Consider the following 23,744-nt stretch of genomic DNA (forward strand, 5'->3'; position numbering starts at 1 on the left):
TGGGACAAGTTCGGAAGATTGTATAGATACACAAAACAACATGCTATGCGTCCAAATATACAAAAACTACTTGCCACTAATTCGCAATATGGAAAAAAGGACTTATCGACGATAAATAATGACTAGTCTAATGGTTTATAAGAAAATAAAAAACCCAATTTTCGCCTTTCTGGTGATCCTTTTGGGCAGCTTTAGTAGCACTATTACTCGCAACAATATAGCATTACTCTACACTCTTCAGAGTCTGGCATTACGGAGCTGCTGCTTCAGCATTGGGCGAACATATTCATGAAAGCCATCAGGCACAACCGAATCATTTAACGGATCCTTCCATGCTTCTTCATAGAGTTTCGGATATACGTTTCCATCATAACAACCAAGAACCGAACCAAGGTAGTGATCAGTGTAGTTAAATGCGTCAACGAGTGCAATGGCATTTGGTCGGATCTGATCCAGATGTCAAACGTTATCTTAGATATAGCATAAATGAGAGGTTGGGTGCAAGGAATCAAAACAAATCACCAAAATCTAACCTGGGAATATAAAGATCTGAGCTGATCATTTGCAAGTGAAGCTTGCTCGGGTGTGATGCATCCGGTAGATAGAAAATCACCCAGATGTTTGTGAAGGAGGTTCAAAGCATAAATATTGCAAAGAATCTGCAATTGCTGTTTCACTCCTTTCCCTGGTATATCTTGCTGCAATTTCTCAATGAACCTGGCAGTGAAAGGAATTTTAATAGGCTATATGCGAAACAAAGAGAAAAACCAATTGAATGAATGCCAGTATCCTAATTATCTCCACCCCCCTCCTCAAAAACATAAAAAATACAGGTATAATGATATTAACAACTCTCTTCTTTTTTGGCGTGACTAGTTATTTCTATATGTTAACTGACAGGAATGCAGTGAGCATTAAATGAATTGTTAAATTTGAGACAGAGATGAATCAACTGCATAAAGATGATTAAGCTTACTTGGACACGACAATCAACTGGCAATGAGCAATTGCAGCCTCAACAAGATCAGCAGAGAGTTCAGCAAAACCTGAAGCAAGAGAAAGAATAAGTGGGAGCAAATAATCTCTACACACCATATTACAGGGATCATGAATCACGAGATGAAAAAAACCACTCTTGACCTTAACTCCTTTTCAGCTCATTGAAAGAGTAGCTACAATAATCTCAGTCAAATTAGTTGCCAAAAGAATGATAAATCAAAGGCAGCAGAAAAGACATACCCTCTTCAGGATTTGGAAACTTGCTAAGGCTTTCAGCACGGGCAACACATATCCTAACAGCCCTGGCTTCAAATGCCTCCAATAAAATACTAGGTTTTAACCAATCCTCCGCTGCAACAGAGGAAACAAATATCACTACGGATGCACATATCCACTCCCTAGAAAAATTAGCTGGGATAAGTTACAATCTAAGCACAATAGTCTTCAATCTTTGTAAACCCATATTGACCAGCCAGCAGAATATATCTAAACATTTGTACTTGTAAAGCTTAATTGTGATGTTATACACATGTGCATAATCCACTGCACTTTCCATAAACAATTACTTCAAATGGCACAATAACAGCATGAAGCTGCAAATCCACAAGGAAAAGTGAAAAAAGTGGGTACCCTTTTGAACTCTACAACGGCACTGCAAAAGATCCTCTGCCTGTGCCATGTAAGCTGTTGTTCCAATAGGCCTCTTTCCAGAACCCAGCTGAGAAACAGTTTTCATGAGAAACCTTGCAACCTGCAACAAACCAACAATAGATTCACCAAATATGTACATATCCCAATTAGTCCTGGAACTCCTGTCTTCAAGCATGTCCCTAGGTCTAGCAATGCTAAATGAATAAGAATATCCAGTATAGCTTGCTGACTTCAGTAGAAGGACTCTACCATAAGAAACCATAGTTCTCTTTAATTGTACTCATATAAACATGGATCCTTTTTCCAAACAAGTTAGGGTTGGCTATATGGTTCATTTTTCACCAGCCTTGTTAGACAACAAGTTCATATCAATATTCAGAACTTGTAAATCCTTTGATAAAACCTCCCTACATATCATCTTAGTTCTCCCCTTCCCCATCTCACTCTTTTCCCTACTAACCTATCATACTTCTGTATTGGAGCACAATTATATTCACAACCTTCCTTATGAAAAAATAAGGAGAATAATCTATGTTCCACATACCTGTAAAAGCAGCACAACGTTGTCTCCTTCATATGTACAGGCTGGAACATAAACAGCAAACAACTCAGGAAGCCCACTGGAGGAAAGGTAACCATGTCCACCACATAGTTTCCTACATTCTTCAATAGCATCCTGCACCAGAAATGAATTCATGTAACTGAAAGTACATCCTCTCTCTTTTTTTATAATAGCTGTGGTGGGGATGGAAGTGTTGAAGGTTGGAGAGGGAGAGAGAAAGAGATATTTAACCAAAATTAAAGAAAAAAAGAAATCGCATTTTGAGTTTTGGGGATTAAATATTAGTGCTAGTGACATACAGCAGTTGCTGAAGTAGTCAATGACTTCAAACCAGCAGTACATGCATGAGCTTCAGGCAATGTTGAGAAATCATTGGCTTGCAACCTCTGGGTCACATCCGTATAAAGCCATTTCAACCATTCACCAACAAATCTGAAAGCATATGCAGAAGCCAACAAAGGGAAGAGTCTATTTTGCTGAGTTTTGTAGTCGATCACCTAAAACAGAGTAGATAGTAGGAATATTAGATCCATTGAGAAAAAAATTAAAATATAAAATGTTGAATCAACCAATCAATGAATGGAAAGACAAAAAATTCCAACAAAATCATGCAATTGTACTCCTAATTAACAACTAAATAGGCATTTCAATATCATTTGTCACAAAGAGTACAGCATACAGTCACTTCAATAAGTCAAGGTACAAATATATGTACACTACACAACCAGCAAGAACGTGTCAGATACTTCATATGGTGCAAATTCTACTACTAGCAGTATTCAGAAATAAGTAGTCTACAAAAGTTCCCAATAGGATTGTAGGGAGTAAACAAGCTGATCTAGATAATAAAAACTTTTCGATAATGTTTCCCTAAATGAGAGACACTGATGTATTGTGCATACCAATTATCTTCAATCAGTTCATTCACAGATTTCGTCAAAAGCATTTTTCCATAGAGAGAGAATTCAGGTGAGTTCAAAACTTACCTGGGTCTCAATGCCACCATCCTGAGAACCAAATTGTCTGCGGACGGCACTATATCTTGTAGCAATACAAACTGCCCGTGATAAAGCAGAGGATGCATCAGCTACAATTGTCTGCCGCACGAATACCATAGTGCCATAAATCAATTGCCGTGGGACATTGGATTGCACACATTTCCCTTCCCTTGTAACCTGCATTACTCTGTAATATTTGAAGAAGAAAAAAATTCTTATCAATTTTTTTAAAATGATGGTGATGATAGTAGCTGAAATTTGGTGCTGTGAAAGACCAGCATTCAAACTTCTCCTATTCATAAAAGTTTGAGGTTACAGTGACAGTTAGAAAACCTTTCACCAATTTCATTCCAATTTCTCAATTAGAAGCAATTCAAGATAATTAATTATTGACTGCATGAAAACAGTTTACTCATATGGGGTAGTGGAGAATCTACCGCATCAACATTTGGTTCCTTGGGATGCGCACATGATCAAATCTTAAAACACCATTGTCCATGGTATTATATGCTCCACTCCCAAATTTCATTCCAATATCACCAACTGTTATGCCTGGAAGAGGCATGTGATCATCCAAACTGCGAAGTTGGACGATAAAGCCTGAAAATATTATATTTTTATCACACAAATGTTCAAAACAGAAATTCCAAAACATGAAATTTGGATCAATGGCTGAGGGGATTTACCATGTACTCCATGTTCTTGACCATCAGTTATAAGACGTGCATAAACAACAGCATGTGTGGAAATTTTACCCAATCCACCAGGCCACCACTACAAATATACGGGAAATTTTCAAATAACAAAGATTGAAAATCTTAAATCAATCTGTTGTTTCATATTTCACATACATTTTAACTTATTTTACCCTCTCATCACAAGGACATGCAACTAGTAAAAAGGAAAGGCACTAACTTTTATCACATACATAAAATTAAGATGGCTAACAAAATATTAAGTCACAAGTAATTGGGTGAGACTCTCATCAAACAGTTTACTCACTTTGCTTGAAGTTAGTGTAGGACTGTGAATAATAAATTCATCTGTCTCTGGATCAAATGTTGCAGTAGTTTCAAGCCCTTGAACATTGGAGCCATGACCAAGTTCAGTTTGTGCATAGCATCCAATTATTTGCATCTTATATGCCAAAGGTAGCCATTTCTGTTGCTGCTCATCAGTGCCTTGTCCTTTAATTGCTGGAACAAACATTCCCTGCCCACCAAAAGAGAGAGTGAATTAGACAGTAGATACATACTAATGTATTCAGAAATCAACATGCAAAAGATTTTCTTGACCTTTTAGTATCAAATTTCCGTTGCATTATATTGATTAAAATAAGTTTAGCGATATGGTATTCCCAGGCACACAGTGAGTTCCAATATAACTAACATGCTAATAGAAATTGTAAAGCAAAACAAGGAACAAAACTTACCCAGTGAAGATCCGTAAATGCAGGTTCATCCACATAAAACCTCAACTTACCAGCCTCTTCTTCTGTAAGAATAAAACTTGCATGTTAGACAGTAAGCGAAAATATTTTGTTACATAAAATGTAACCCCATTAAAGACCCACCAGAAAGGCGGAGCTCAATGATACGTTTCCATGCATGAGCTGCTTTCTTCAGAGTGTTTTTAAACAATTCCTTCCGGCTTAGCATAGCTCTATTATCCTTTCGAAAAACCTGGAGACAATATATGACAAGGGCAGGTAGTGATAAGTAAAAGTATCAAAAGGCGAAATAAACAGATGTACGTTAAAATTATACTGCAAAGGAACATTAATGCTCAATTACCATTATGTTCCTGCTGAATTGGGACCTGGGAGGAAGAGTTATGTGGAAAAAAATTTTAAAAACTAAGTAAAAAAAAGTCTAAAAACTTCAGCATTTTTGCACAAAGCGACTGTTCTCAATTCTCAAACCTGCACCCATGTGGTTGCAAGTGCAAAATTTATCAATTGCATCAAGCAATGAGAAATACAAATATGAACCAGGTTTGCCTGAGATTTTCCCAAGAAAAAATGCAGAGTGTTGAAATTTGGGAATCTTCGGCGAGATGAGCAGGATCTCAACTAGTAAGCCAAAATAGAAACTGAAAATTTTGAAAATAAACAGAGAAAAACAATGAGGGCAGTTTCAGAGCTGGAAAAAACCTGCTTTTAACAGCCAGCATTCCCTTATTTCAAAATCAATGAAAAACCAGACTGCAAGATTGCTACTGAACCAAGACAGTTCTAATTTCCTCCTATTTTCATCTTTCCAGTTGCGTATCAGGCGACAGGTCAAAACAATAAACATTAACACCGTAAACGCAAATTTACACTGCTTAAAAGACCACATAGGCCAACAAAATCAAATCTCCATATGTAGCAATAAGCCAAGAAATTATTGCAGTCAATCATATGAATCGAAACTCAGTTCAGCACTTAAAATCCTATACTTTAAAGCCTATTCGCTCAAGGAGTTACGCCTAGGTAAAATTAAAACTTATTTCTATTGGAAGCAGAATTGGATTTAAGACACAAAAACCAGCATCTTATAGCTTGAAATCATGGCCAATTTCGCACTCTTGGGCACCTACTTTCCAAAACCAATAATAATAACAATGATAACAATAATAATAAGAGAAGAATGGCGGTAGATTACTGGATCGCTTGCGACCAGACGAGCCATGCGATCGGAGACATGGAAGGCGTGGCGGGAACCAGCCCAGACGATCTTCATCTCGTCGACATCGAATTGCGCCTTATTCCTCTCGTGAGCCAAGTGATCGACGCCGTCCATAGTTGGTCAATGAAACTACCGACCTCAAATGTGATGTTTGCTGCGATGTAGTCGGGCTTCTGAATGTCAGAAAGGAGCAAAAGCATGTAATGCAACAAATATTGGGTAATAAGCCCTATATATAAAGGCTCTTTTCACGGACAATGAGCAGATGTCGATTTCGATGCCGATAAGCGGTTGATTCATTCCGTAAGGTCTCTCTTCCCTTTTCCATTTATTCAACTCCACGTGTATAATTCATTCATATCTCCATCTAATACAAACTGCAACGTTATGATTTTTTAAATTGAATTATAAATAGTAAAAGTTAAATTTCACTATATATTTTCTGATGAAAAAAAAATTATTATCTATTTGATGAAAAATGTTATACAGTTATTTCCAGTTAGTTTCAATTTTAAATTCAAACTTAATTTAATTTAAAAATTAAAAACTCAATTTTAATTCTTATTTAAATTTCTTGATTATTCAATTTATCTGAAAAACAGAATATTCAATTTTTTTATTTTCTTTATTTTTATATTAAAATAAATTAAAAATAAAATTAAAAACATACTAAATTAAATTTTCTTAATACAAAATGAAATTGGTCTTACATGTTGATTATTAATTGATTGAGTGTACCAGTAAATCATATATCGAATTACACACAAGACTTGTTCTTTCTTTATTTTTTATTATATTTTCTGCGCGTTTATCATGTTTAGTTTCAAATTTGATTATTAGCAGCACCATGTTTATAAAAGTGAAGAAAGAAGGTCTTGGATATATTTAACATGTATTATATTTAAAAAAAAAAACATGTATTAGATCGGTGAGTATTCGATTGATTTGATTTAAAATTAAATCAAATTCAATAAATTAAAAATTAAAATTTTAATATTTATACAAATCGAATCGAACTGATTTTAATAATAAAATGAATCGAACTGATCTTATTCGGTCGATTCAGTTAGATTTAAATTTTTAATAAGTTTTATATTTTTTACCTATTATTTTTAATATTTTAAAATTTAATTAAAATATTTTAATTTTATAATTTAATTTCTTTATATTATTAAAAATAATATATTATTATTATTAATTGATAAAAAAATTAAATTAAATTAAAATAATTAAAATTTTTAAAATTAAAAATAAATAAAAAATTAAATTAAAATTTTAAATTAATTTAATTTAATCGATTTTAATTTCGGTTTACTGATATAATTGCTGGGGTAAAATGAATTTAAATTTTATTTGTTTCATAAATAGAAGTGGGCGAAGATTTTTTTTATTATTATTATGCGACACTGATGGCAAGGCAACCATTGGGTAAGTGATGTGAACTAAAAAAGAAAAAGTCAATGAGAATTGGGAAGGAATAGCCAACAGGCCAACTAAAAATGCATGATGAATTAGGCGGTGGTCCTCCCTTACGGGGCATAAACATCATCGATGACGTTCACTTTAAAGATAAACAGTCTATAGTTTCATTCCGTCGAACCAAAGGGCACTGCATTCATTCACGTGAAAAACTGCCTTCGCGATGAACCTAACTTTTTTATTGAGCGTTGAATTCTCTGCCTCGACAACTGACAATGAACCTAACGTCTAGCTGTATGAATCAATTCTCCAAAGGGAGACCTTGAGCAGCAATGTCAAATAATGATCCAATGTGACAAACTACCCATGAGATCCGATCTTACGGCAGTACAACAATGAGTATGATTACCGACACAACTATGTTTAGCTGCAACAAGCTTACTTGCTAGCCGAATTTCCTGTTGGATTCAGATTAGGACGTTCTGCATGCATCGGATTTTCTCATCAACTCTACAACCTCTGCAATCATTGATCCCGCAGTCCCAAACCAAACTCAGTGAAGCACAAGCACAAACACTTTCCTCTATATATAGAAGTATATCAGGCAACCTCTGGTAAGGACACTGCACCTTCGTATTGTTTCACTCCATATTCATGGGATATGTCTAAGCCTTAAGCCATGCCCTGCAGCTGTAATTTTTTTTTGCAGTTTGTATCACCAAGTCATCTTCTTTTCTCAGAAATATGAATGGGTTGATAACCCGTCTGCTTCAAGGATTCTAACTTTTGCTTGAAGCCCAGAAAAGTAGTTTTCCAGTGATTCTTAAACTGACCATCTAACAACCGGAGCTTGGCACAAAGAAAAGGAGCTTTTATGGTCTGTCTCTAAAGCAAATTTCTTCCCTGCACTTGATATTCAGGAGCAAAGGGAAGAATTTTACTTGTCCCAATCAAAGATTGTATCTTTTGATCTTTAACTTCATGGATATCAATATACAGCTCTGAATTCCTTTCCATGGGGCAGTGAAAAGGCTTCCAAATGCCAGGTCATGGCAGATTCAGAATCCAGTCCAAGCGTCTTATACACATCTCGATGCCTCCTAACATATGAAATGTTCTTTTTCTTCTTGACCTGCTTATGAGGTTGGAATGGATCTCATACTCCTTCCTTTTCATAATTATTGTAAGCTCAAACACTGGTTCTGCAATCTTCATCTACAGCATATGAACACTTGTCTATATTACCATTAACCCCAGATAGTACAGATCCACATTGCATAAGGCTTCCAAACAAAGAGGACTGTGCATTCAAATCATTTATGCAACTGAAATCCTTATTCACACCACACCACAAGGATGATCTATGGCTTGAACGGAAGAAGGCACCAATGATGAAAAAGCAATTGTGTCGAGCATGGAGACATACCTGCAAAGACATGGCATGTTGGCCAATAGAAAGGCATAACATTGACTAGTCATTTCAAAATAAGAAAAAAAAAAAGAGAAACAATGACTAGTCATTTCAAAATAAGAAAAAAAAAAAAAAAAGAAACAATGACTAGTCATTTCAAAATAAGAAAAATAAGAAACATTGACCAATTTTTCAAAATGGAAAGCAAGCAAGGAAATCATATACAAAACCAACCTTCAGCAAGTCAACTGTTTTTTTCCATAAATAGGAGAAAATTCCTTGGCCCAAACGTTCAGAAACTTACAAAACATTCTATCTAAATTTACTATTTAGTTTCTACATACCACTGTTATTAATAAATTAATTTTTATATTTTAAAAATTTATTAAAATATTTTTTTTATTTTATTTTCTCTCTATAAAAAATAATTATTTCATTTAATTTCATTTATTTTTATTATTAAAAATATATTAAAAAAAAAAATTTTTTCTTCGATTCTCCTGTTATTCTTCATAGAAAAATTGACTTTAAAAATTTAGTTTATGGAGGAAGAAGAAGAAAAATTGAGATTTAAAAATTGAGTTATTAAGAAAAAAGAATAAAGAAGTAAAAAATTAAATTTTAAAAATTGAATTATTAAGAAAGAAAATAATAATAATAATAAATAAGAATTGAATTTTAAAAATTAGGTTACTGAGACAGAAAAAGTTAAAAAATAATTTAAGTTTTAAAAATTGAATTATATGGGAAAAAGGAGAGGATGAGTTAATAAAGGTAAATTTAAATTTTAAAAATTTTTACTATTATTATTTATCTATTTTTAATGAAAAAACAGTTGAAAATACTATTTCATTCGTACAATATACAAATATTTTAATAAATTTTTAAAATTATAAAAATTTCACCTGTTAATAATAAGAATATTTAGAAATTAAATATAAATACCCATCTAATCAAATACAAATAGAGGCCGTGTTACTGATATATATTCAGATATCTAATATAACATGTCTTGTCACTGTGGTTGCACCAAATAAATTTTTTCCCCAAAACTCATTATCTTGTCTTGTGAATCTCCACTGCTTTAGCTGATGTAATGTCCACTACAAGCCAACAAGAATGTGTGATCATTGATATACTTTATTACTAATTTTTTCTTCAATCACCAATTAAATTACTCTATTATTCCCACCATCACCACCCCCAAATGAATCAAATGCAGAAATAAACTTCCTGGAAAACAAAAAGAGGGGACAGAATGACCATTCAGTTTTTTTACATTCTATTTCATCATCCTACTGAATATAACTTGATTTTGCACAGAGATAATCCTAGATTTTCTATTAGGATTCCGGGGAAAAGAACCTATATCGAGCTCAAATTAACCATAAAACATAAAACATGGATTCTGAATCTTCCACTTTTCATATTCTCTTCTGCTACCGTTTCTCCCATGGCAAGAAAAGGAGGATGTGCCTTTATAGAGACTACACAGAAATAAAACCCACCAACCTGCCAGTTCAATCGCATGATTCCAGACGGAAACCCCGATCTCCTAAACCCTAAATTTAGGGCAACTGCCAAGAGGAACAGCATGGATGGTGATCAAGAATCGGAGGAACAATTAACGTTCTATGCAAAATACCGGCCATCAGTATCCCATTCTTGTACTCCGATTGCTGGTTGCTGAACCTACTGTGAGGTGCGTACCAGAAAAACTTCTCTCCTCCTGCCAGCGCTTGGAATCTGCTGCATTGGGAGATTTGGGAATTTATGGTTTTATGCAAAAGAGAATTGGATGTTTTACAATTGGAAGTGAAAAGCACCAAAAAATGAAGACTGTGAAGACAGAGAAGGGCAGAACAAAGAGTGGAGATCTATAAGGAACTAATGGTTTTTTCTTTGTCCATGACTTGGTTGTGTGTTTGTGGAAGTTGAGAATGCTGTTCATGGTGTTGTACTGGATCCTGATAGGATGCTAGAGCCAGCCTACGTCTACATGAAGCTACCACGTAGAACAACCTAACAATGCTTGGGAAAACTGTTAATGAAGGATTCCCACAAACATGTTAATGAACCCAGAAAAGACTGCACATTGTTGTGTTGTATAAACAGTAATGTCTCAAGCTCATCATCGCCGAACTAAACCTACAGTCTCATCTCTGTTAAAGTTGTACTGAAACTGCCTGCCTGGACTGCTGCTTATTTCATGTTTGAAGCATTAGAGCCCGTAATTAGCATGAAAAGCAGATTGTCTAGATGATCCTTTAAGCAATTTTAGAGAAAGATAAGAGGGGCCAGCATCACCAATAGATTCTCCTAAACTAAGTTTTGACATGCCAACCAACTCATCGACATTTATTGGACTTTTTGAATGGACTAATGTTGGCTTCAGAACCTCACGTGTCTCCTTCCTTGGCTCCGACCATATCCTGACTGAAGTGGAAACGGAAATGGGAAATAAGCTGGGTAGATAAAAGGATCAGTAATATCCCTTTGTGTTTGTGTCTGAGGATGGTTGACAGTCGAGAAAAGAAATATACATCAGATAACTACAGGAAAAGTCTTTTTTTTTCTTTAAAAAAAAATAGAAGACAATGGAGAAAGGTTATGAAGCTTCACATATCACAAAACGGGCATGAAAAAATATAGGACGAATATTTGCAGAATGAATATTAAAATAGCACAGAGGCATGACAAGTAGCCAAGGCCACCGTCTCGTTCGAATTGTGAATCGAATCAGAATTAGATTGGATAAATTTAGGATCAGATCGGTTAATGGATCTCAATTTTTAAACTGAATCAAAATCTTAAATTGGAGAGGTGGATTATAATTCTTTTTCTTGTGAATCATAAGGAAATCAAATCGAAATTATTCGGTCTAAATTAATAGTTGGATTCAATTTCGGTTATTTTTTATTTATTAAATAAATTATTTTAAAAGATTATATCACTTATAATTAATATATAAGCCAGTGAAATTATCAAACAATTAAGTTTAAATTTATTTGTAACTTGTAAAAAAATATTATTTACATTTAAATATAATATTATTTTATTTTTATATTATATATATATATTATTTATTTTTTATATTATATACATTTTATAATTTATTTATTAATAAAATATATATTCAATAATATTTAAGACATATATTTATTTTTTTATATTTTGTTTAAGTTTTTTACCTTTAATTTTTTTAAAATTAAAATTAAATTGACAGTTTATAATTTAAATTTAATTAAAATTAAAATCGTAAAAAATGGAAACCGTAAAAATCGAATTAAAACCGTTTTAAATCGAATTGGTTTTAATTTAATTTAAAAAATAAATCAAACTGTAAGTTTTAAATTGAAACCGGACCGAAACCGGTAGGCCATGGCTAATGACAAGGCACTGATGAATGGCATTCAAAGGCATCTTAAGAAACCCAAGTTTCCCAATGTGAAAGGGTAAGCTGAATAAGACAAATACTTAAACGAGTAAATTTGGAGTATCCCAAGGCAGCTATGATAAGAACTATGACAAGATACAGGACCATCCAAGGAAACAAAATTTGTTCCTTTATGTTCAACCATTGATGAATATTGGAAAAGCCCATAAAAAATAACTAGTAAGAAGATCAAAGGAACACATCTAATTATGTTATCTGCGCCTGACTTCCAATGTAATTACCAACTGACTTCCAATGTAATTACCAAATATTATATAATAGTTTTAAACTGAGCAAAGTATGAGTGTCGGCAAATGTATGATTAGTTCGTTTAGCACAGTGGAATTAAAAGGGGAAGAAGCATGGTGCTTCTTCTTCATCAGCTGTTATATCAAACAGGCTGGACCAACTTCTCCTCCTAGAAACATTTGTTTGGCTGATGAAACATTTTTTCGCATGACTGCCCATCTGAGTTGGTGTCCTTGATGTAACATAGTTGCGTGCAATCCCATATCAATCACCTTTGCCAAGCTTCTGCAGGCCAAGTAGAAACATCCTATGTTCCTCTTCAGTCCATTTCTCTCTTAAACTATGAAAAAAAAAAAAGCAAAACAGCTAGTTGGGAGTGGAAAGAAAGCCTGGAAGAAAAAAAATGGAAAGAAAGCAAATGGAACGTTTAGGACTGAAAAGTGGGAAGAATTAAAGAACGAAGGACAGCGGTGCCAGAGGCGCAGCGACAAGTGTGTTTATTCAGTCGGTTCGATTTAAAATCAAATCGAATCGAATAAATTAAAAATTAAAATTTTAGTATTTATAAAAATCAAATCGAATTAATTTTAATTAAAAATCAAATTAAATCGATTTGATTTGGTTTGGTTTTAATTTTTAATAATTTTTTTATTTTTTATACTTTATTTTTAATATTTTAAAACTTAATTAAAATATTTTAATTTTAATATAATTTAATTTATTTATATTATTAAAAATAATATATTATTATCATTAATCGGTTCGGTTCGATTTTTATAATTTTTTCTAATTAAAAGTAAATCGAATCGAAATAATTAAAATTTTTAAAATTTAAAATCGAATCGAATTGAATAAAAAATTAAATTAAAATTTTAAATTAATTTAATTCGATCGATTTTTTTAATTTAAATCGAATACCGTGACGCGGAAGACAAAATTTAAATCAGCACGTTTTGAAGCTGTGTCGGCCAATGGGCTCTAAAATTGGGCTAAAAATTGATTGACCCTGATTTGTTGTTCCAGACCCAAGGGCTTGACTTGGAATCTTGAACTCTTGGTATTGTTGTGGTAGCTTATGGGAGTTGCCTTTTATATAATTAAAAAGTAATCTTTTTTGAAATATTAAAAATTAAATTTAATAATTCTTTGATAATAATTTTAATAAATAATTATTATAAACAAACGAAAATAATTGTTACCACTAATAAAAGTACTACAATTATTAAATACAAATAACCACCGCATATCTCCGGTAGCGCTCTACAACTTTTCAACGGGATTGATTTTCCACTTTTATGACGGTGCAATAATTTTGAGACACATGTGAAGAAAATACAATTTCATCAATTTTTCAATGTTTATTTTATGGATAATATTTTCTTAAAAAAATAATTTTTATATTTTTTATTATTAATAACATTTAAAAATTTAATTAATAAAAAATATTTTTCTAATAAAAAATTAAAACATTTTATGAAAAATAATTATTTTTATTAATATTTTTATATATAAATTTGTTAATATATTTAATTTTTTAAATTAAAATTAAATAATAAAAAATAAATTATCTTATTAAAGAATATAAAAAATATTTTTCAAATATAAACTATTTTTCACAAATTAATCAATCAATAATAATAACATATATTAGTACATGGGAAATTAGATAAGCGAGTATATATAATTTACCAACTTGTATTATTTTCATAATCAAATAATTAAAATATTTAAACTTTAAGTTAATTTTAAATACTTTAGTTTAATTGATTTTAAATTAAAATATATTTTAAGTTAAAAATTAAAAATAAACAGTCAAATTAAGTATTTTCTGAACTAAAAATTTAACAAGTAAATATAATAAAAATAAGGTTGAGACCTAAAATTATTTGATGTTAAAATATATATTTATAAAATTTTTATAGACAGGTTAATGTAGGGAATTAATTCTCGTTGTGGATTTGATAATTTTATTATTTGTGAAAAAAAATCAAATAATTTTGTCCATTTATTACAGTAAACGAAGACTTGTACAAGTTTTAAATAAGCCAACGATGAAGTGCATCGATAATCATAACCGTATACAGGAAAACCATCATACAGTAATAGCATACACTAACACACACATAAATTCACGCACCACCGACCAAGCACGTGGTCCCGCCGAATGACTAATCGGACGGTGAGTATATATTTACACCATCAATCATCTCCGTACCACACGAAACACTGATGGCGCATTATTAATTACAAATCAGAGGAAAACGTGTTAAATTGTTTTGAGAATTTGTAATAACTCTCCGTCCATAGAAATATATTTTCTTTAAATTATCAGTTATATTTATTATTAAAATGGTAATTTGTTTATTAATTTTCAATATATTATCTTAAATATATATTTAATAATAACGTTTTTTTAATTTTAACAATAATTTAATAATTAAGTAATATACATAATATAGTATTTATTATTTTTATTAGAGTAACAAAAAATTATATTCTATTATTTTTTATGAAAATAAGTAAAAGTCTAACTGAAAAAAAAAAAAAAAAAAAAAAGAAGAAGAAGCACTAAACTGTAAGTATAGCTTTTGAGATGGATTGAGTGTAATATCATTATCAGTGCATTGGCGGAAGCCATGAGAAGGGGCCGCCGCCCTGAAATCTTTATCAAAAGTTTATGGATATTTATGTAATTTCAAAATTCTATATCATTTCGGATGTCAGCGGTCGAAATAATAATCTATTTTTTTTTTTAATAGAAATTTGGGAAGTCGAAACTTAAACCTCTCAGATCTATCAGGATGTACTTTTCACCGGATTAAGCCTCGGAATGTAATCCATTATTATTTCTCTACTTTTCAACATTGTCTAAATTAAGAATTTTAATGCTTCTTTTTTTTTTCAAAATTTATCTTTAACATATTCATAAAAGAAAGTGTTTTACATTCATCAAATTTTATTATCTAAGAGCTGATTGTATTATGTTGTTTATCACATTTTGTAATAAATCTATTTAAGATAATTGATTGAAAAAATAGGTTAGATTATCTGATTTAAGAAAAATAAATTTAAATTTTTCAAATGGGTTTTATATGTAATGATTAGTGATATAAATTAATATTAAAATATATTAAATATGAATATTAATACTTTCAACAATATCAATTATTCAACATCATGTAATTTTTAATAAAGTGATAAAATAAAAAATCATGATATCAAAATATTATTTTATTTAATAAAATTTTATTTTTTATTTTATTTAAAATTTCATATTATATTCAAATAGTATATAATACCCGATACAAAAAATTCACAACTTTCATAATTAGATTTTTTTTTCTAACCGTTAGATATGTTATTTTTTCTTTTTTTCTTTTTTTGAAATAGGGGTGGGGGAGTCGAATTTTTGACCTCACAAGGTTACAAGGATGCACTTTCCACCAGACTAAGTCTCGGAGTGCATATGTTATTTTTTCTTTAACCATTAATTTTATAATTTATTAATTATTTATATTGATTTAATTTGTAGGTATGTATTGAAAGAATTATGATGTGAATAATGTTAATTAAATTATTTAAAATTAGAGAAAAAGCTTTAAATATTAAAAACTATAAGATTTTAGCAATGGACTAAACTATTTAAATTGAGGAATAAATAAAATTTGAATATATAAAAATATGATTTCATGGGTAATGGTTTTTTTTATTTGGGTAAAAAATCAATTTTAGTATTAAAAGGTTTATTTAAATTATTATGTTATTTCAATAATATTATATTTCTTTATTAATATTTAAATTAAACATTTATCTTAGATTTTATTTTGATATTAAATTTATTTATGATAATAATAATTAGATATACTTATAGTGATTGTTGACAATGATAATATATATTTATTTTGAAATGGATATTGAAAATTGATGAGTGAAATCTGAAATCTTTTAAATTTATTTATATATACTTACCATCAAGCTAAGTTTTTGAATGCAACGATGATAATATTTATATAGTTGATATATCACAATAATTATATAAAAATAAATCATGCATTGATATTTGAAAATAGAGTCATGTAGTAATAGTCTGATCATATAATATTCGATTTTATTAAAAAATAAAATAAAATCTGAACACTTTAAATTTTAATTCGAAAATAGAGTCATGCAGTAATAATCTGATCATATAATATTCGATTTTATTAAAAAATAAAATAAAATCTGAACACTTTAAATTTTATCTCTACATCAAGACTCCGTGCTTTTAGTGTACAAACTAAAACTCTATAAAAAAATACAATCAATTAAATTCTCATTACACTTATCATTATGGGATCTATTATCAATTAATCGATACTAACTGAATTTTTAATATATGCTATAATTAATTCATTTTTTTATAATATAAAAGTCAATGATGATAAAAATTAATAATTAAACACATTCTTATATTATTATTTTTAAATTCTAAATAAATTTTTATATTTATAATTTTTTTCAGTTTATTAACTTCAGCATTAGAGTAATTGTTATATATATTAATCACATGATTTTTATTGTAAAGTGGCCGATCGCAATATAATCTTATTTTATCCGCATCAATAATAATAACAGTGATAATAGTAATGATGGTGGTAGCATGATCCGAGATTAATGGTAAAAGAGGGATTGTAAGGAGATGATGGTAATAGTTATAATAATAGTAGCGGTTGTGTAACTATTAATAATAAATTAAAATAAATAATTATTAATAAAATTATAATAATTAATTTATATATTATTATAATTTTAAAAAATAAATAATAATTTTAAAATAATTAAAAAATAAAAGGTGAATAAAAATTATGAGTAGTAACTATATTTAAAAATAAAACTAGACAAATGAAATTTAACTTTACACCCTAACGTCTCATTAGATTATGAAAGGTTAAGTTTAATATTCATATCTATTTAAGACTTTGCTTAATTGAACTATAATATTTATTTTTTGAAAAACAAATTACGCTATAATATTATATGAGAGTTTGTCATCTACTCAACAAAAATATTTTAAAAACAGCACGTTTCAATCTATCTTTATCCCTTTCTTTTTTCTGTATTTTTATATAAAAAAATCAACTTTTTATTAAATATTAATTTTTCTAAAAATTATTTTAATTTCAACTAATTTTATTTCATATAAAAATTACTCATTTAAAGTATTTCGTTATATTTATTAAAAATATTAAAATTATCCAATCATATTATATATTTACAAAATAAATATTGAATTTACTAAAAAATTAAAATTTAATTATAATTACAAAAATATAATATGCTTCTTATCAATTTTACACAATGCTCGTCATATATATCTAAAACTAGAAATTAAATTTAATAACAAATAAATATTAAATTACAAGTCAATTTTAATTATATTTTTATAATTAGAAAATTATAATAGGATTAGACATTTATTATTAAAAGAATTTTGTAACACGATATTAAAATGTAAAAATAGAAAATAAATTATATGATTAAAATAGATTAATAAATAACTTGAATAATGCATCAATAAAAGCTAGTTTAAATTTCAAAATTTGTTATTTGAAATCTCACATCATTAAAAAAAATTATTGTATTCACCATATTAAATGTTAATAAATTTTAAAATATTGTTTTAGAAAAAAAAAATAGATTATAGAAAAATTATAAAAAAATAATACTAACAAAAATTTAGATTTAGTGATTTCTGATGTTGGACAACAATAGTCCATGGTAGACTAAGAGCCAGCATTAATAAAAATTTGAATAGATAATACACAATTTTATTAATGAAAAAAAATTTTAACACAGTAAATATAAATTTTTTTATTAAAATTCACCATTTTAATTATAAAAAATTGAGAGATTATGTGAAAAATTATCATTAGAAAAAGTAGATTTTTATTTAACCAATAATAATAAAATATCGATATTAGTTAAATATTTGAGAGATATGATAATTTATTATATTTTTTAAATTTTTTATCGTATAAAAATAAATAAATATAAAAATTAATATAGATAATTTTTAAACTATTCTTAAATTTAAAACATTATAGTACACCGACTCTTTTTTAATTTTATAATTTAAACGTCGAAATAATTATCATAAACACTTATTAACTTATATTTTTTAAAATTTAATTAATTACTGCATAATTTCATTCAAATCACATTAATTTATATATTTATTTTATTTAAAATAAATTGACAATTAATTTATTATATAAATTAATAGTATTTTGCAAAATTTTCTTTTCAATTGCTAATTAATTTTTTATAATTAATCATATTAAAAGAACATTTGATATTCACATAGAAGAAAATAATTATAAGGAATATATAAATATAATATTTATAAAAAAAATTAAAATTAAAATCTATAATATTTATTTTTTAAAATTTTAAATTATATGCATCGTATACACTGTTATAAAGTAATTATTTTATGAAAAATTATTAATTATTAAATGAATAGAAGAAGGTCATAAAAATATAAAAAAATATTAACGTTTTAAAATATAAAAATGATAATAGTTTTTATAAATAATAAAATAATTATTATTTTTTAATTAATAATAATGTTATAAATTAATATAATATATTTCCAGTAAAATAATTATTTCAAAAAAGGCTAATCATTTTAACTAAAATCATAATAAAGTAAATTTTACTTTATACTAAATAATCGTAGAAATCCCTATTAGAATGGGAGAAGACTAGTAAATTACGAGTTGGGCAAAAATAATTGTTTAAATTGACAAGAAAAGAAAAAAAAAAAAGGACAAAGAAATTGTGGGAGCAGCAGCTGTAGCCTGTAGAATATAGGTAGAGTAACATATACACGAGAAGCATAGACACGCTTATGACCGCTCTCTCGCTCTCGCTTCCTCTCTCGCTCTCGCTTCCTCTCTCACCACCGTCCTCCTCTGCTTCACAACAAAACACAACCGTCCGGCCTGCTCCTCGCCTTTCCTGTTTCATCTCCCCGTCACTTTTTTCAATTTGGGGACGTCGTTAGCATCTTGAAGTTCCACGTAAAAGCGAACGCGAAGGCTCGTGCTTCTGTATATATAGATATATTTGTATATTGCAAGTGCTGCTTTTAATGGCAGCAGCACCAGTGAAGCCGCAGCCGCTGCATAACTTCCCCCTCTCCCTCAAATGGGGTCAGACCGCCGCACTCTCTGCCCCCAGCAACCACCACCACCATCGGAGTAGTAATAGCAGCCTTCCCACGTCCGCACTTGCACCTGACACTGAGACTGAATCTGACCCGGAACAAACAACAATCCGGCATCCTCATCGGGTCGGATCCCGCTCTGCTCGTGCTCATCGTTTCTCATTCACGTCTTGCACACCCCTCTTGCCGAAACCGAAAAATTCATCGACGGAAAATCAGCAGAAACAAACAACGTGTTTGGAAACAGAAGTCGCTGAAAAGCCGCAGAAGCAAGTCACCGTTCTGGAAAACTGCAACGGAGCTGACGCTGAAGAAGACGAAGAGGAGGATAAACATAAGCAAGAAGAGGAAGAAGGCAATTCGAGGCCATGGAAATTGAGGCCAAGAAGAGGAATTTTGGCAGCTAAGAGTAGAGGGGAGTTGAAAGAAGCGGTGATGGTACATGTAAATGAGAAGAAGGAGAGGGAGGATACTCCGCAGTTCCAGCCGAAATCGATGAGATTGAGGGGATTGGTAGAGTCTACTGGAGGAGGCGCCGGGACTTGCTTGGAAAAGAAGGAGAAGAGGAAATTTTGGATAGCTCTGTCTAGAGAAGAAATTGAGGAGGATATTTTCGCTTTGACTGGGTCGAGACCTGCTAGGAGGCCCAGGAAACGACCGAAGAACGTGCAGAAGGTGCTTGATGTAAGTGATACCTTTTCTTTTCTGTTTTCTTTCTCTCCTCGTTCTTCTCTTGTGGATGCTAATAACACTGATGTCCATTTTTTTTTTCCGCAGAACGTTTTTCCTGGATTGTGGTTGGTGGGAACTACAGCCGATTCTTATAGAGTTGCCGATCCTCCAGTGAAGGTCAGTAAACATCTTTCTCTATCTATGTATAAGTATGAAAATATGTGTATGCGAAGATTATTGATTTTGTCCCCAATTTTTAACTGATTTTCCTTCAATCTACGACACTTCCCCAATATGCTTGATAGTCGGTAAGCGGCAACATTTTATTCTCAGTATAAAGAGCGTCTCTTTTCCCATTTTCCTATAGTAGAATTTTGTATCGGGAGTTCTGAAGCTTTTAGGTTCTTTTGGGATTGTTTTACATGTGTTAACTCAGACTTTATTGATTTTTATGCAGAGGTAAATATAACCGTGTATCATCAGATATTCGAGGTCTTTCTGGACGTTTGAAGTGCTACTCCCGCAGCAATGAGGCCTCAATTTGAGTGAGTTCTGTGAAAAGGCAGAGGAGGTAATCCAAATAGAAGGAAGAAATTGACAAATTGATATAAAAAAATTCTCACGTTATCATTTCATATTGCTCGTTGGGTTTTGACAAGGGGCATAGTTTGGTCTATTTTACTCTTTCAGTGTTAATTTTAAGATGTAAAACATTGACACAAAGACGGATGAATAGACAATTTAATTGCTTTTCATTTTAGCCTATAGTCAAATGGTTTGTAATTTGAGCCATTTTGCTTTATTTGTTTGTCAATGATCTAATATGTTGATTACTTGCTATTTTTGGCAGGCTTCCCCACTTCTTTGGGGGCAGAGTAGCAAGCTTCTTGTTTGTTTCAAAACTTAATTCAATATATGATTTCTGACTGGAGGCCCTGCTTGCTTCCTTGTTGTGGAAGTCTTATTCTCCGGTTGAGATTCATCAAGTCAAATTCCTGATAAGGTTGAATGCTCTGTGTTGACATTTCCCCACTTAAATCCTTATATTTTTAATCCATAGGAATGGGTGCAAGTGATCTCTTTGTTATTTGCAAGAGAATTTCATGATCCTTTTCTTAGAATACACAAGGATGAAGACAATGTTAGGTGCAACTAGACACTGCATAATTTGATGCTTGGTTTGGGAAATTTTGAAGTTCTTTTCTGAATAGTTATCTAGGCATGGATTAGGTTCTTGGATTAAGGAACAGGCCCGTGGGTCATGTTAACTTCAAGATTCTGTTGTCATTTGTGGCCTGCATTGATTATTCGTTTGCTTTTTTTTTTTTTTTTTTTGGGGGGGGGGGGGGGGTTGCCTGCTGAGTATGTGAAAGTACCTGTTTGCATAGCAAAAAGGTAGTCTTGCTTTAAAATGTTGCAAGTGGATTTTAAGTATCTCTTAAAGCTTTACAATGTGGTGAGATTCTTTGAATGATGCCTCTAAATCCCACAGTTCATTTTCTCAAGAATTTGCATGTTTTTGTGGACTGGAATTTATAGAATCTATCATCAGATTCTTTTGTACTTTCAGCTAGGACTGAAGATGCACAGAAAAGTTAGCTAGGGTGGAATCTGATGTTGAAAGTTATTCGCATAAACAAGTTCTCTCTTCTTTGGGAAGTTTGGTCAACTAGGATGATTCAGTACTGTGGCCAATATTGGAAGAAACGAACTGCTTGCAACCATTTTTTGTGGGAATTAATTAATTGGGTATATTCAGTGGGTTTTTTGGTCTCCAACAATTTTGCGGCAAAGTTGCCACAGATCCAAACAGGGACAACCTAGGGATAAAAGATAGAAGAACTATTTCGTAGGGATTTTTTTATCAATGTTATTTCAGTTGCTCTTCTGTCCTAATGGCTGATTGTTACTTTTGTTTGCAGTTGTGTGAATATTTTTCTTGTAATAATATATTTCTTATATATATTTCTGGTAAACTGAGACTTGGTCAAAGTTGGGAAAACTTTCTGTTCAAATGGTAGGTAGGCTGTATAGTTTGATAAGGCTGAAGGAAAGATTAATATATGTGATGTTATGAGCTTTCTTTTGATGTGCATCATTTTGACAAACAATCATGGGCACTTGGTCCTTCATTTTAAATCAAATTATTTTCTTATCTTTCACGTACTTGATGTCTGTACTTGGATGATCATATGGATATGTTCTAAGTATAGAGCAAAACTGTGAGTGAGGGAGGGTTCTGTACCAACACATCAAGTGCAAAAGCAATTTGTTATCTTCAAGCTTCGATTTGATGATTAAATTTGGTTTAGTGCAGTTGTGTTCTTATTTCTCCAGGAAAAATTAGGATCGTTCCTGCATTTTCACTTGGTGGCCAAACTTTGTAAACTTTGGAGGAGTATTTCATTGTGTTGCTGTTTATGTAATTATTATAGAATTGCAATAGAACTTGAATGTCTGCATCTAAGATATGTTATCATAGAGTTCTATTTCTTACCAAGTGACTAATTCTTGATTGTCCATTGCTCTGCAATCAGAAACATCAAGAACAAGTTAAGCACTGGCAAAATTCTACTTGTGGAATTAATTTTTATTCACACTATCCTCATCTAGTTTGTGTGCATGCTGTAATCGCTTTGAAAAATCTGTTGCATGGGTCTAGATGGGTTAAATCTAGGTATCAAATTACTGATAAATTTGACGGTGACTTGTATTCTTGAAGGGACTGTAAATTCCTGATTCAGTTTTGGCATTACTTACGGTTGATATTTGGGATTTTGTGCAGCTCCTATTTCTGAGATATCCTCAAGAGTGATATTCTCATAACAAATGCATCTTTTTTAACCCTTTGCCTTAAACAGCAACTTAGTTGGTCTGTCATTTTAGGGAGGTTGGATATTTCTTTCGCATTAATGGGAAGTTAATCTATTTGTCCAGCTCAAATTGATTGGCCTGTTCCCTAATAGTATAACTCTATAGTAATTTATGGTAATTATGGATTTTCATGTTGATGTTGATTACCTACTTTTCCTCTCTCTCCCCTCCCCCTCCCTCCTCCTTATAGTTGAAGATTCTACCTGCCATCTTGAATAAATGAATTTATTGCTTTCTCAGCTCCTTTTAAATAATGTAGCATCATTTTAGTTGTAATGCACATCGACCCATGAATCTCTAGTGTGAAGAACAAATGATGAACAGCTAATATGGAGGCATGTCTGATGTCTGGGAGTGGGAGAATGTGGAGTTCCTTTCTAAAACATGATGGTATTGGTAAGACACATGTGAGCCAAGTGAGTTAAACACCAAAATTTGTGAAAATGCAATTGATCTTTCCTTTTTTTATTTTGGGCTAAAGATAGTAAGGAAGCTTCATCATGCTGATGCTATTATTCCATTGCCTGATGGTTTCTTTCTAATAGACATTAAACTTCAGAACCACTGTAAATTGATGCTATTGATTTTCGTTTGTGT

General features: G+C 30.9%; 2 protein-coding genes and 2 pseudogenes across 4 annotated transcripts; 1 reads left to right on the forward strand and 3 right to left on the reverse strand.

The window, feature by feature from the left end:
* LOC110609259 (peroxisomal acyl-coenzyme A oxidase 1) lies at positions 1 to 6,176 on the reverse strand. The gene is made up of 14 exons (XM_021748713.2): positions 5,856 to 6,176; positions 4,784 to 4,892; positions 4,643 to 4,704; positions 4,213 to 4,422; positions 3,897 to 3,984; positions 3,648 to 3,810; positions 3,199 to 3,397; positions 2,512 to 2,709; positions 2,195 to 2,326; positions 1,630 to 1,750; positions 1,240 to 1,350; positions 977 to 1,046; positions 534 to 717; positions 1 to 447 (listed from the first exon to the last, which is right to left on the reverse strand). The coding sequence occupies exons 1-14, from the start codon at positions 5,991 to 5,993 to the stop codon at positions 238 to 240; spliced, it is 1,995 nt and encodes a 664-aa protein (XP_021604405.1). The 5' UTR covers positions 5,994 to 6,176; the 3' UTR covers positions 1 to 237.
* Positions 6,177 to 7,312: 1,136 nt separating this feature from the next.
* On the reverse strand, positions 7,313 to 11,226 carry LOC110602639 (annotated as a pseudogene).
* LOC110602663 lies at positions 10,931 to 19,402 on the reverse strand (annotated as a pseudogene).
* LOC110609987 lies at positions 19,258 to 23,744 on the forward strand. Of its 3 annotated transcripts, XR_002487125.2 has the most exons (5): positions 19,258 to 20,285; positions 20,379 to 20,450; positions 20,731 to 20,844; positions 21,124 to 21,276; positions 21,844 to 23,744. XR_002487125.2 is itself a non-coding variant. In XM_021749839.2 (3 exons), the coding sequence occupies exons 1-3, from the start codon at positions 19,527 to 19,529 to the stop codon at positions 20,734 to 20,736; spliced, it is 837 nt and encodes a 278-aa protein (XP_021605531.1). In that variant the 5' UTR covers positions 19,258 to 19,526; the 3' UTR covers positions 20,737 to 21,038. The 3 variants fall into 3 exon arrangements, 1 of the variants encoding a protein (XP_021605531.1); XR_002487126.2 differs by lacking the exon at positions 21,124 to 21,276; XM_021749839.2 differs by lacking the exons at positions 21,124 to 21,276; positions 21,844 to 23,744 and having other exon boundaries at positions 20,731 to 21,038.

Source organism: Manihot esculenta, chromosome 2, assembly GCF_001659605.2.
Source record: "Manihot esculenta cultivar AM560-2 chromosome 2, M.esculenta_v8, whole genome shotgun sequence".
NCBI classification, from domain to species: domain Eukaryota; kingdom Viridiplantae; phylum Streptophyta; class Magnoliopsida; order Malpighiales; family Euphorbiaceae; genus Manihot; species Manihot esculenta.